Source organism: Heptranchias perlo, chromosome 9 (assembly GCF_035084215.1).
Source record: "Heptranchias perlo isolate sHepPer1 chromosome 9, sHepPer1.hap1, whole genome shotgun sequence".
In the NCBI taxonomy this organism is placed as follows: Eukaryota; Metazoa; Chordata; class Chondrichthyes; order Hexanchiformes; family Hexanchidae; genus Heptranchias; species Heptranchias perlo.
In genome coordinates this window covers 13,648,023-13,661,217 of record NC_090333.1, presented here as the reverse complement: position 1 = coordinate 13,661,217, position 13,195 = coordinate 13,648,023, and the positions used below count along the sequence as shown (strand labels likewise).

The 13,195-nt window shown below is 45.0% G+C and overlaps 2 protein-coding genes across 3 annotated transcripts in view; one reads left to right on the top strand and one right to left on the bottom strand.

The window, feature by feature from the left end:
• LOC137325130 (calcium-activated chloride channel regulator 1-like) overlaps nt 1-7,332 on the top strand; it is a 71,995-nt gene extending 64,663 nt beyond the window's left edge. For both annotated transcript variants that reach the window (XM_067989874.1, XM_067989872.1), the window contains exons 14-15: nt 2,575-2,802; nt 6,461-7,332. In XM_067989874.1, the coding sequence (XP_067845975.1) occupies nt 2,575-2,802; nt 6,461-6,834 (602 nt within the window). In that variant the 3' untranslated portion in view covers nt 6,835-7,332. The remainder of the gene's footprint in view (nt 1-2,574; nt 2,803-6,460) is intronic.
• Nucleotides 7,333-10,469: 3,137 nt separating this feature from the next.
• On the bottom strand, nt 10,470-12,751 carry LOC137325656 (calcium-activated chloride channel regulator family member 3-like). The gene is made up of 4 exons (XM_067990920.1): nt 12,590-12,751; nt 12,281-12,424; nt 11,204-11,276; nt 10,470-10,582 (listed from the first exon to the last, which is right to left on the bottom strand). The coding sequence occupies exons 1-4, from the start codon at nt 12,749-12,751 to the stop codon at nt 10,470-10,472; spliced, it is 492 nt and encodes a 163-aa protein (XP_067847021.1).
• Nucleotides 12,752-13,195: the final 444 nt, after the last annotated feature.

Genomic DNA, 13,195 nt, shown 5'->3' with positions numbered 1-13,195 from the left:
GCTCGCATGCAGCAAGACCTGGACAACATCCAGGCTTGGGCTCATAAGTGGCAAGTTACATTTGCGCCAGACAAGTGCCAGGCAATGACCATCTCCAACAAGAGAGAGTCTAACCACCTCCCCTTGACGTTCAACGGCATTACCATCGCCGAATCCCCCACCATCAACATCCTGGGGGTCACCATTGACCAGAAACTTAACTGGACCAGCCATATAAATATTGTGGCTACAAAAGCAGGTCAGAGGCTGGGTATTCTGCGGCGAGTGACTCACCTCCTAACTCCCCAAAGCCTTTCCACCATCTACAAGGCACAAGTCAGGAGTGTGATGGAATACTCTCCGCTTGCCTGGATGAGTACAGCTCCAACAACACTCAAGAAGCTCAACACCATCCAGGACAAAGCAGCCCACTTGATTGGCACCCAATCCACCACCCTAAACATTCACTCCCTTCACCACCGGTGCACAGTGACTGCGATGTGTACCGTCTACAGGATGCACTGCAGCAACTCGCCAAGGCTTCTTCGACAGTACCTCCCAAACCCGCGACCTCTACCACCGAGAAGGAAAGGGCAGCAGGCACATGGGAGCAACACCACCTGCCGTTCCCCTCCAAGTCACACACCATCCCGACTTGGAAATATATCGCCGTTCCTTGATCGTCGCTGGGTCAAAATCTTGGAACTCCCTTCCTAACAGCACTGTGGGAGAACCTTCACCACACGGGTTGCAGTGGTTCAAGAAGGTGGCTCACCATCACCTTCTCAAGGGCAATTAGGGATGGGCAATAAAAGACAGCCTCGCCAGCGTCGTCCACATCTCATGAACAAATAAAGAAAAAGTTATGCTGTAGCTATACAAAACCCTGGTTAGACTGCACCTGGAGTACTGTGAGCAGTTCTGGGCACCGCACCTTCGGAAGGACATATTGGCCTCGGAGGGAGTGCAGCGTAGGTTTACTAGAATGATACCCGGACTTCAAGGGTTAAGTTACGAGGAGAGATTACACAAATTGGGGTTATATTCTCTGGAGTTTAGAAGGTTTCGGGGTGATCTGATCGAAGTTTATAAGATATTAAGGGGAACGGATAGGGTGGATAGAGAAAAACTATTTCCGCTGGTTGGGGTTTCTAGGAGTAGGGGGCACAGTCCAAAAATTAGAGCCAGACCTTTCAGGAGTGAGATTAGAAAACATTTCTGCACACAAAGGGTGGTAGAAGTTTGGAACTCTCTTCCGCAAACGGCAATTGATACCAGCTCAATTGCTAAATTTAAATCTAAGATAGATAGCTTTTTGGCAATCAAAGGTATTAAGGGAGATGGGCCAAAGGCAGGTATATGGAGTTAGATCACACATCAGCCATGATCTTATCAAATGGCGGAGCAGGCACGAGGGGCTGAATGGCCTACTCCTGTTCCTAAGTTCCTAAAATGATGGGTTGGGGGTGGGTGGCAGTGGGGGGGGGGGGAGAAGGTTTGTTCTGAAGTGTGCTACTTCTCTTGCTGATAGGAATCTGTGTTTTAACCTAATAACTCTAGCTCAATATTATATAATGCCAACTAGCTTATTCTATTTAATGATCTATACCTGCCCATCCTCAGACAGAGTCATCTTTGTAAGAACTTGATGTACTTCCGCTAATTTTGAACCGTAGTGGACAGCAGTATCTTAGAAGTGAAAGTGCCAAATATCTGTTGTTAGATTCTTTAACGTCAACAATCAACACCGGTAAGCCTTATAATCCAATCGAAACATTTACTATAAAAATAATTTGTCCCATAAAAGTTTGTTCCCGGGACTACCTGAGAAAGTTCACGTGTTCGGCTCCTGTTATAAGGGATTTGACCCACACTGGAGCCAAATCAGCAAAATATTAATTGTTATTAAATTTCAAAATAAAACAACAGAGAGAAAGAAGGGAGTCCGAATAAAACTGATAGATAAAAGACTCAGAATAAAACAACAGAGAGAAAGAAGAGTCAGAATAAGAAGAAAATAAAACAAAGAGAAGAAATTCAGGATAAAACCAGAAAGTGCTGGAAACACTCAGAAGGTCAGGCAGCGTCTGTGGACAGAGAAACAGAGTTAACGTTTCAGGTTGATGACATTTCGTCAGAACGTACTGCTTGATCTGCTGAATGTTTCCAGCATTTTCTCTTTTTTTATTTCAGATTTCCAGCATCTGCAGTATTTTGTTTTTTGTTTTAAAGAAAGAAACAAGTCAGGATAAAACAACCGAGAGAAAGAGTCAGAGTAAAACAGATCTTTGGTCCTGTAGGCTTTCTGCCTGCTGGTCCCCAACTACAAGAGGATCCTGGATTGAGTCAAGCTGTGATCTTTTCTCCTTCTGTGAGGAAGTGATGAGTTTTACTCACTTCCCCCCCCCCCCCCCCCCCGCCCCCCCCACATCGTTCAGCCAAGATCAGAAGCTCACCATGTGGGAAATTGTAGGCAAGCCCTGTAGACCAAGGTCTAATGGATTTCCATTAAAGAGCAGCATTTTGTTAAAGAGTTGTGCTGGTTAAGTTTATGTGGTCTGGATCTAAGAGATGCATGTCTTTGTTTTCATGTAGGCAATATTCAGACAAATCCACCAAGGCCTCCAGTCAATGAGGAAGATCTTCAGCCTCAATTCGGAAGCTTCAGCAGGGTCAAATCAGGAGGATCAATTTCACTTCCTCCAGGAACACCCATTGTTGACTTTCCACCATCTAAAATCACAGACCTTCAAGCAACAATAGTTAAAGATAAATTTGAGCTGGAATGGACAGCACCAGGAGAAGACTATGATCAGGGAACAGGTAATTGTTGCTGAATTCAAGTTACTTGTAAGGAATGTTTCTTTCTAGGAGTGAACTGAACAGATAGTTGATGAATGCTGCTGACCAGCGGAGGTTTCACGCACAGAAGAAAAGCACCTGCCCACAGGGACCAAGGAATATTGACGGCCAAGTCAAGCCTGGGAGATTTGGTCAATTCAAGATAGACCAGTGACTTGGGCTGCCTGTGTTCCGTTTCCAGGGATGGTTTATGGTGTATGATGTGAGCAGTGTGACAAAAAGCAATGAAATAAATGACCAGTTTTAGTGGTGTTGAGAGATAAATGTTGGTCCGGACACCAAGGGAACTTGATTGCTCTTCTTGAAATAGTACCACTGAACAGGCAAGACCTCAGTTTAATGTTTCGTTTTGAAAGATGACAAGGCAGCACACTCAATGTGTCAGCCTAGGCCATATGCTCAAGTCCTGGGGTGGGGTTTGAATTCACAACCTTCTGACCCAGAGGTGAGAGTGCTACGAATGAGCCAAGGTGTTGTTTCGTGCGTAAGCCATGTTTCCTCTTAAAATAGTTTGCTTTGCGATACACTTCACATTGCTGAGTTCAGGGCGAAAAATAATCTTAGAATCATAGAATGGTTATAGCATAGAAGGAGGCCATTCGGCCCATCGAGCCCTTCAAGTTCCTTTTTGAAAGCCACGATTGAATCTGCTTCCACACCCTTTCAGGCAGCGCATTCCAGATCATAACTACTCGCTGCGTAAAAAAGTTTTTCCTCCTGTTGCCTTTGGTTCTTTTGCCAATCACCTTAAATCTGTGTCCTCTGGTTCTCGACCCTTCCGCCAATGGGAACAGTTTCTCTTTATTTACTTTATCTAAACCCTCACGATTTTGAATGCTTCTATCAAATCTCTTCTTAACCTTCTCTGCTCTATGGAGAACAAACCCAGTTTCTCCAGTCTTTCTTCAAAACTCTCATCCCTGGAACCATTCTTGTAAATCTTTTCTGCACCCTCTCCAAGGCCTTCACATCCTTGCTAAAGTGCAGTGCCCAAAATTGAACACAATACTCTAGCTGTGGCCAAACCAGTGTTTTATAAAGGTTGAACATTACTTCCTTGCTTTTGTACTCTGTCTCCATTTATGAAGCCCAGGATCCCGTAAGCTTTTTTAACCGCTTTCTCAACCTTTCCTGCCACTTTCAAAGATTTGTGTGCATCTACCCCCAAGTCTCTGTGGTCCTGTGCCCCTTTAGAATTGGAGCATATATTGCCTTTCCTCATTCTTCATGTCAAAATGTATCACTTCGCACTTCTCTGCGTTAAATTTCATCTGCTGTGTGTCTGCCCATTTCACCTCTTGAAGTCTATTGCTCTCCTCCTCACTGTTTACTATACTTCCAAGTTTTGTGTCTTCTGCAAATCTTAATTCAGACAGATCCCAAAATCAGACAGTCATGAAGTCAAACTCATGACCAATTGGTCACAAAGTGAATTGGAATCAACTGCTGTTTAATCACAGCATCCCCACCCGCACCCCCCCTCCCAAAACACACACAGACACACACACTATTATTTCAGGCAGTGCATTCCAGATCGTAACAACACACTGTGTTAAAAAAAAATTCCTCATCGACCCCCTGCTTCTTTTGCCAATCATCTTAAATTTGTGTCCTCTGATTACCAGTGGAAACAGTTTCTCCCTACCTACTGTATCAAAACCCTTCAAAACTTTGAACACCTCTATTAAATCTCCCCTTAACCGTCTCTGCTCTAAGGAGGACAATCACAGTTTCTCCAGTCTCTCCATATAACTGAAGTCCCTCATCCTTGGTACCACTCTATTAAATCTCCTCTGCACCCTCTCCAAAGCCTTGGCATCCTTCGTAAAGTGTGGTGCCCAGAATTAGACACAATACTCCAGCTGAGGCCTAACCAGTGAGTTACAAAGGTTTAGCACAACTTCCTTGCTTTTGTACTCTGAGTTCTAAATTAGGCCACATAGTGCCCGTTTTGTAGGCGCCATGTGGATTCCTAAGGACCCAAAATGGCATCCGGATTGTGCAAGCACACTTCTAGTGTGATGTGCGCCGGACGCCATCTTGGTAAAGGTGTTCGTGCATGTGCAGATAATGGACTCTGGCACCATGTAAAGTAGGGGGAATATGCGGTAGATCAGTGTGCAATGCTGATTTAAAGTGACAAATGCAATTTTGGAACTCAAAGCTCCAGCCAACGAACCATCTCAACCTCGCACAGCTGAACAGGTCTTAAACAGGATGGAGAACCCCCACCAGCCCTATTTAAAGGGATCATGCAGGAGTTACAGATTAGTTGCTGGATTACTGCTTCTGGCTGCTGATGCATTTGTACCTGTTTTTGGAGGTCTCCTATACTTGAATACTAGGACCAGAGGACATAACATAAAAATTAGAGCCGGGACTTGCAGGAGTGAAGTTCGGCCATGCTTCTACACGCAAAGGGTGGTAGAAGGTTGGAACGCTCTTCCGCAAGTGGAGTGGCCGGGGTGGAACAGGAATGCTGTCATCCTGAGAGAGGACAGCAGGTTCATGTTCCATGGAGCCTCTGCCACTTGCAGCCTCCTGTTATGCGCCACCTTCTCCTGCAAGAAAGCGGAACATGTGTCGGTGAGTGTTCTACAAGATGTTTGGGTGATGTGGCTGTCATGGTTGAATAACTGTCAGTGCGTATGACCTGTGAGTTGAGGGTGTGCAGCTTGCAACAGTGGTAATGTGTGAGGGTGAGAGGAAGCATCTGATTGGAAGGGTTGAATACTGATTGAAAGAGTTTGTTGGTATGTGGGTGATGGGTGCTTTAGTGCGTGGACCAGTGGATGTGGCTAGTGGTACAGTTGGTGGGAGACGCCACTTGCCAGTTGACTTCACTCACCTTGACGTCTCGTGTCAAGCATTGAATTTCTTCCTGTACTGCATCCATGTTTGTGGTGCTAATCGCCTGGCATTAACTTCATCCCCTACTGCCTCCCACTGCCCTAGGGAGCATATGTCTGGAGCCCCTCTAGCCACCTCACCCCCCCTCCCTCGTGGATATAGGATGCCCATCCTTCTGTCCATCTCTTGCACCAAGGTCTCCAGTGCATCAGCAGAGAACCTTGGTGCACGCTGTCTTGCAGACCAGGTAAAAACTCAAATCAGCAGATTGGTGAGGTCTGGCGTGCAGATTGGAGGATGTGAGATTTATTAATGTGCAACATTTATTCAATGTTTTAAAGTAACTCAACAGTTTGTAAACATAGGGGCAGGACCCGCATCTGTGTTTTACGTGTGCGATGTCTGATCTCCGTTCAGATCTGTGCGGACCCGTATTTTCTATTTTCCAAATAAGAGGTGCAGACTGTCTTTAAGTGGTGCTGGCCACTCGCGATATCGGGGCCCTCCTGATGGTGAGCAGCCACTCAACAGCGCAGGTTGGCCTGGCTGCTTGCAACAATCAGGTAAATCAGCAGGCAGCACGAATGTTACACATCTCAACGACTGGGTGCGAGTTAATCGCGCACCGCCACCCCCACGCCCGGTTTCGGGGGCTATCCAATACAACCTCCTGTGTCTCTATTTATAAAGCCAAGGATCCCGTATGCTTTTTCAATCACACGTGATGCATTCATTTATTTTTCAATTTTTTTATTTCTTCTTTTCTTAGCATCCCGCTATGACATGAGAATGAGTGACAACCTACTACAGCTGCGGGACAATTTCACAAAAGCCGCAATGGTTAATTTGACCAGTTTGAATCCACGACCATATGGCTCCAGGGAAACAGTTACAATTGTTCCTGAGAATACAGAACTGCAAAATGGGACAACTGTCTACTTCGCTCTCCTCGCATATGATAAAAGCAATGCATCCTCTGAAATGTCTAATGTAGCCAAGGTTTTTGTCTTTGTGCCTTTGATTGAGCACCCAAAAGATAATAATGTGTCGAAGATTGTTTGGATTGTAGTAGTTGTCGTAATTATTGTGTGCTTGCTCGCTGGGATCACTGCTTACGTTGTGCGCAAGAAAATCCACAATTGAAGTTCCGTGCTTGTGTAACGTCCTCGCAGTGGGAATGAACAGCCAGCACGCACTTAATGAGGCTCATAATCCAAACACTTAATCAGGTTGCACTTTATACAAATATAGACTTGGGGGGTGAGGGGTGGGTGTGGAATGGGGGGAGGTTGAGGAGATCCACAGGGGTTCTCCAGCATTTACGCCATTTTTCCAGGGTTTCCACGGCTCTTCCGCCAAAGTTACAGCGGACACTCGGGAGAATCCCTGCGGAATTTCACCCCCTAACTCTTTGCTTATCCTCTTGGGGGAGGTAGGAAGGCTACATGGTTTTAGTTGGTTAAACTCCAGTAGTACTCCAGGGTATCTAAACTTTGGCTCTTGCCAACTTACGTCTAAGTTCTCTGTATTTGGGAAATTTCATGTGTCCTCAAAGGGAAGGAATCTGTATTGTATTTGTTGATTTATTTTGATGTTATTTCTGTCGTTCTGCATTAATAAAAAAAATATTTTCATCAGCGATATCATTGTTTTCTTTGGGTGGCTGACACCATCTTTCAGAAATTAGTGAAGAGAATTCCTGGAACTGTGACAATATTTGGAGTTGGACCCTCGCACATAAAAGTTTAAAAACCAGTGATTTATACAATTAAAGTTCCATATTTAAAATCGTCAACAATAATAACTTGCATTTACGTGGCACCTTTAATGTGACAAAATAAACCAACGAGGTTCACAAATGGAAATTAACAAGGAACGGGAGGCTGAGCCTTGGTTGGAGAGATTGAGTGACCAAACCCCGAATCAAAGAGGTGAATTTTGAGAAAGCTTTTAAAGGGGGAACAGAGAAGTGGAGCAGCAACGGGAATTAGGGTGGGAGATCCAGAGAGTGGGATCAAGGCGACTGAAGACTCTGCCAGCAATGGTTGAGTGAAGTGGCGGGTGAACGAACAAAAGGCCACAGTCTGGGACCAAAGATATAATGGAAGATAGAAGGCTGCAGGAGGTTGCAAAGAAAGGAAGGGAGATCGGATGTGGAGGGATTTGAAGATACACGGGTGGGGTGGGGGGTGCCAATGTGGACAGTGATGGGGGTGATGGGTGAACGGGACTTCGTGCAGAGTACAGGTGAGGCCATTGTAAATAAGTTGGAGTTTGTGGAGGATGGGAGGCCAGAAAGGAGGCCATTGGAATAATTGAGTCCAGAAGTAACAAAGACGTGAATAAGAGTGTCAGTATGGAGGAGCTTAGGTAGAGGTTGAGGTAAGCATTGTTGCTCAGCTGGAATGAGGATTTAGGGTTTGAAGCTCAATTCAGGATTGGAGAAGATGCCGAGGTTTTCCATGATCTGGTTCAGCCTGAGCAAGTAGCCCGGGAGGGGAATGGAATCAGTGGCAACGGAGGTCTGCTTATGACCATGGCTGAAAATTAAGGTAACCATTACTTTGCTGCTCCGAGCAATTTCTGCCCCATTATCTTTGGTCCCCGCCACAAATTCCGTCCCCTAGCCACTGACTCCATCCCTCTCCCTGGCCACTGTCTGAGGCTGAACCAGCCCCATTCGCAACCTTGGTATCCTATTTGACCCTGAGATGAGCTTCCCACCACATATCCGCTCCGTCATCAAGACCACCTACTTCCACCTCTGTAACCTCACCCATCTCTGCTCCTGCCTCAGCTCATCTGCTGCTGAACCCCTAATCCGTGCCTCTGTCACTTCTAGACTCGACTATTCCAGTGCTCTCCTGACCGGCCTCCCATCTTCCACCCTCCATAAACTTGAACTCATCCAAAATTCTGCTGCCCGTATCCTAACTCACACCAAGTCCCATTCACCCATCACCCTTGTGCTCGCTGAACTCCATTGGCTCCCGGTGCAGGAACACCTTGATTTGAAAATTCTTATCCTTGTTTTCAGACCCCTCCATGGCCTCGCCCCTCCCTATCTCTGTAGACTCATCCAGCCCTACAAACCTCCAAGATCTCTGCACTCCTCCAATTCTTGCCTCTTATGAATCCCCGATTTTAATCGCTCCACCATTGGCGGCCGTGCCTTCGGCTGCCTAGGCCCTAAACTCTGGAATTCCCTCCCTAGATATCTCCGCATCTCTCTCCTCCTTTAAGACACTCCTTAAAACCTACCTCTTTGATCAAGCTTTCGTTCATCTGTCCTAATATCTCTTTATGTGGCTCGGTGTCAATTTTGTTTGATAACGCTTCAGTGAAGCGCCTTGGGACTAAGTCAAAGGTGCTATATAAATGCAAGTTGTTGTTGTTGTCGTACCCAGCTTTCTCACCAATGCACTGGAAGCTGTATCACGCAGATGTGATACATTTCACATCGTGGGAATCGGAAGGAAAGAAACCATTTGCTTTATTCTGTTTGCATTGTGTAGTCAACTGGCCAATGACAGACAGTTGTTAGAACTGGGACTTCTCTGAATAGAGGATGGATACAGTAAGCAGGCTTCAACTAGACAATACTACCAGAAAAAAATTAGATTAACGGTAAATAGACTGCAAAACAGAAACAATTGAAGGAAGTATTTTGATCCATACCTGTGCAGTGCCATTAATCCTAAGCTGGGCTGTAAGTGCAGTTCTATTGAAGTTAAAGTCACCGTTATTGTACATCATTCCACTGGGGTCACGTACAAACACATTAGGTGTCTGTGTCTCCCACGTAATTACAAAAAACGTGTCTTTCCCAACAGTCTTTCACCTGATTCTGGACCAGCCACATAAATACGGTGGCTACAAGAGCAGGTCAGAGGCTGGGTATTCTGTGGCGAGTGACTCACCTCCTGGCTCCCCAAAGCCTTTCCACTGCAGCTCCAACAACGTTCAAAAAGCTCGACACCATCCAGGACAATGCAGCCCGCTTGATTGGCACCCCATCCACCACCCTAAACATTCACTGCCTCCACCAGCAGTGCTCCGTGGCTGCAGTGTGTACCATCTACAGGATGCACAGCAGCAACTCGCTCAAGGCTTCTTCGACAGCACCTCCCAAACCCGCGACCTCTACCACCTAGAAGGACAAGGGCAGCAGGCACCTGGGAACAACACGACCTGGATGTTCCCCTCCAAGTCACACACCATCTTGACTTGGAAATATATCAACGTTCCTTAACCGTTGCTGGGTCAAAATCCTGGAAAACCCTGCCTACCAGCACTGTGGGAGAACCTTCACCACACGGACTGCAGTGGCTCAAGGCGGCGGCTCACCACCACCTTCTCAAGGGCAATTAGGAATGGGCAATAAATGCAGGCCTTGCCAGCGACACCCACATCCTATGAACCAATAAAAAAAAATTCAAATGGGCACTTAGGCTGCCCGATGGAAGAACCTGGGAAAAGTGGGCATGGGCCATTGTGTACTCCACAGCTGGATTGCCCACATTGCACTATTTATAGCGGTTAAGAGGCTGCACAGCTAGGAAGAATTTCACCACCTTTGTTGGCAGTTGTTGCCAGAAACACAAGTCCTTCCCGTCCATGACATAGCAACACCACCAAGCAATTTGCTGGCTTAACTGTGTCAACACATCTACTGCAGCAGGTTACAAGAACGGAAAGGCATTTCTCGGTATTGTATCCTTGTCTAGAAGTCCCAAAAGACTTTTCTCACTGAACGGAATCATACAATTAGATTTGTTCTACCTCGTTGCTTCAGTGATTCCGTTGGTAGACAAATAAAAGGGCACCAGATCATTATATTCATCAAACACTCCCCACTGAAAATGGGCCCATTCATGAACAAATACTCTACCTGTAAAAACAGAAGTATTTTTGTTCAAAATAATGAAACCAATTCTTCCATTTTCTGTGAGATATAAATGATACTTCCACTTGACATTTCAGAAAGTTTCAATGATGGCACAATTCTCTCATGGATGTAACAATGGCAAATATATTCAGTAGCGTCCAGTTATTTCGTGGCATCACAAAAATAAATAATATTCTGTTCTGTTCTGCTGCAATGTCTCTGAGAAAGGTTGAGAAAATTGTTGTGCCAAAGGATTTAGCTGAAAATTTTAGTGCTCTATTAAACTGATGGGAGAGGAGCTTAGAAATGTATTGTTTTATTTGTAATATTGCTGATTTAATTCTTTCACCAAGACAGCTTACTTCCATTTTGACCTTCATCTTACACCCCCCCAACCCCCCCATTTGAGGCCAGGGAAACCCCAATCCAAACATTCATCACAATCAGGGTTATATCAACTGGTGTCATATCCACTAACTAAACAGACTTAATCCCGTGCTCAAAGCACAGGCTACAACAGTGTTAACGTACTTAAAGTAATTTACCTCTGGAGCCATAAACTGGGGTCAGACTATTGTTTAAGTATAAAGTTCGGGGTGAAGTGAATGTACCGTCCCTTCTCACCACATCCACCATACTGCAGGGTGTATGGGTCATCTCCATATTTAAGGTATGGTTCAGCAATGATCACGTCAGCCTATGAAGAGACAATTGCATGTTTTCATTTGAAAATTACTGGCACACAGACACACACTATGAAGAGTTGCACTGCTTTGAGCAGAAATGTAGATCCTGTCGCAGTACTTGGAATAGAATTTCTGTGGGGATTCTCCCAATCTGTTGCCACAACTTTGGCCTGTGTTGTCCAATTGTAAACATTCTAATTAATTAATGCTGTGTTCGTTATAGAATAAGTACACAGTCAGCAACTACAGTGTTAAAGTGCCCTGTGTGCTCAAAACTGGCTGGGAGCATGTCTCACAGTCTGAGAACTTTGTGCAGGAGTGCCTGATGACCTAGAACAGTCCAGGTCAGTCTAGATCTTCTTGGTCCCCCACCCCACACCTGCTGCCACTGCTGCCAAACTTCAAAACCAGTGCAGCCATACTCCCACTCCTCCCAGTATTGTCAGAATCTGGACCGACCTCCTCTGCCCACTGTTCCCAAGCCCAATATACCATCCACCTAATATTAGTGCCAGACCCCAGACTACCTCCTAATGCTACTGAAGCCCAGCAACCCCTATAACTACTCCAGAATCCCACAACCCAGTCCCCAGTACTGCTGAAACAATGGATGCTCGGCTTTCAAATAGGTAAGAGATAAAAATCGAATACACAGGTAAAGGAACATATAATAATATTCAAAGCCACTGAGTTACTGTCTCCATGGAAAGATAGACAGAGTTGTGGAACACAATCCCTAAAGCACCAGTAAAAATTGCAGAAAAACATACAATAAAAATCAAATTTAATCTTATTCGGTCACCAGTGACTGATAATATAATTATTCATTACAAGGTATAACTCCCTCTTATTGTCAAATAGTCTATCACCTGACTCGCTGCGGAAAGCTGCTAATTAATAGATAATCTTCAGGGGTAGAAAATCCTTAGAAAGTGTCAAATTCTGCCGGGAATTTCCTCCGGTGGAACGGGAGAAGCCCCGAGGAAATTTTCAGTCTTCTCCTCTCAATTCTTACCTTCTCGTAGGATTGATTAGTCGGTCTTCGAACCTGCTTAGAATTAACTGTCCAATTGACAGGCAGCAGGATTTTAACATCTGAAAAATAAACTTGCTGTTTGGTAGCTCTGTACAGGTAGGAGGAGGCTTCAGTCACCATTTCCTGAAAGCAACCACAGGTTTAATATCAATACCTCGCTGCATTTTAATCAAATGGTGAAGGGAAAAGGATACAATATATTCCTGTAACTCCCCTCACCAAATCCTAAATTCAGAACAATAAAATACAACGGAAGGAACATACAATGCCAGAAAATCAGTACCTCACCTGAATGTTTTCAATGAGCTTGTCATTCTGTTGGATGCCAGGGTTAATAGCAATAACTATGTCTCTATATCCATTGTTCACCAACTTTACACTGGAACAGTTTTTAGTGCAAGCACACAGAAGACAGCCGAGCACTAAGCCAAAGGTTTTTTGGAGCACCATCGTTGCACTCAGGCTTTGATCTGCTCAAGAATACTTCCTGCAGGTTAAATAATACATGAGCCTGTGACGCCAACATCCTGATAATTAATTTTTAAAAAATTAATGGAGGGATGTACTTGTATTAAGAAAAGGGGTGTGAAATTGGAGCAGAACTTCCAGCTTGTTCCAAATGCTCAGAGTTTGCAAAGCTTAAAATGACAGTGAGTTGGATCAGAAACAGATCTGAAACTACCAGAATGGTAAGAAAACATGAGTACATTCCTAGATCCTCCCACAGGTGAATACATTTGGGAAAGTGAATGGCAGCTGGAACATTTTTTATGGTGGCATATTCCCTGGTGTTGGAGATACTGCCAGTTCAAAGATTCTTCTCAGTCCACACCATGCATTCCCTGACCCTGGATTATTGCTTGTTTTACAACCCCTCTCCACTTCACCATTGAA

What these genes read in the sequence shown, in the direction of transcription:
- LOC137325656 (XM_067990920.1), bottom strand. Translation starts at nt 12,751, where the DNA reads ATGGTGCTCCAAAAAACCTTTGGCTTAGTGCTCGGCTGTCTTCTGTGT. An exon ending in AGCTCATTGAAAACATTCAG is followed by an intron (nt 12,425 to 12,589) that starts GTGAGGTACTGA and finishes GGTTGCTTTCAG; the next exon opens with GAAATGGTGACTGAAGCCTC. An exon ending in CCTGCAGTATGGTGGATGTG is followed by an intron (nt 10,583 to 11,203) that starts GTGAGAAGGGAC and finishes CTGTTTTTACAG; the next exon opens with GTAGAGTATTTGTTCATGAA.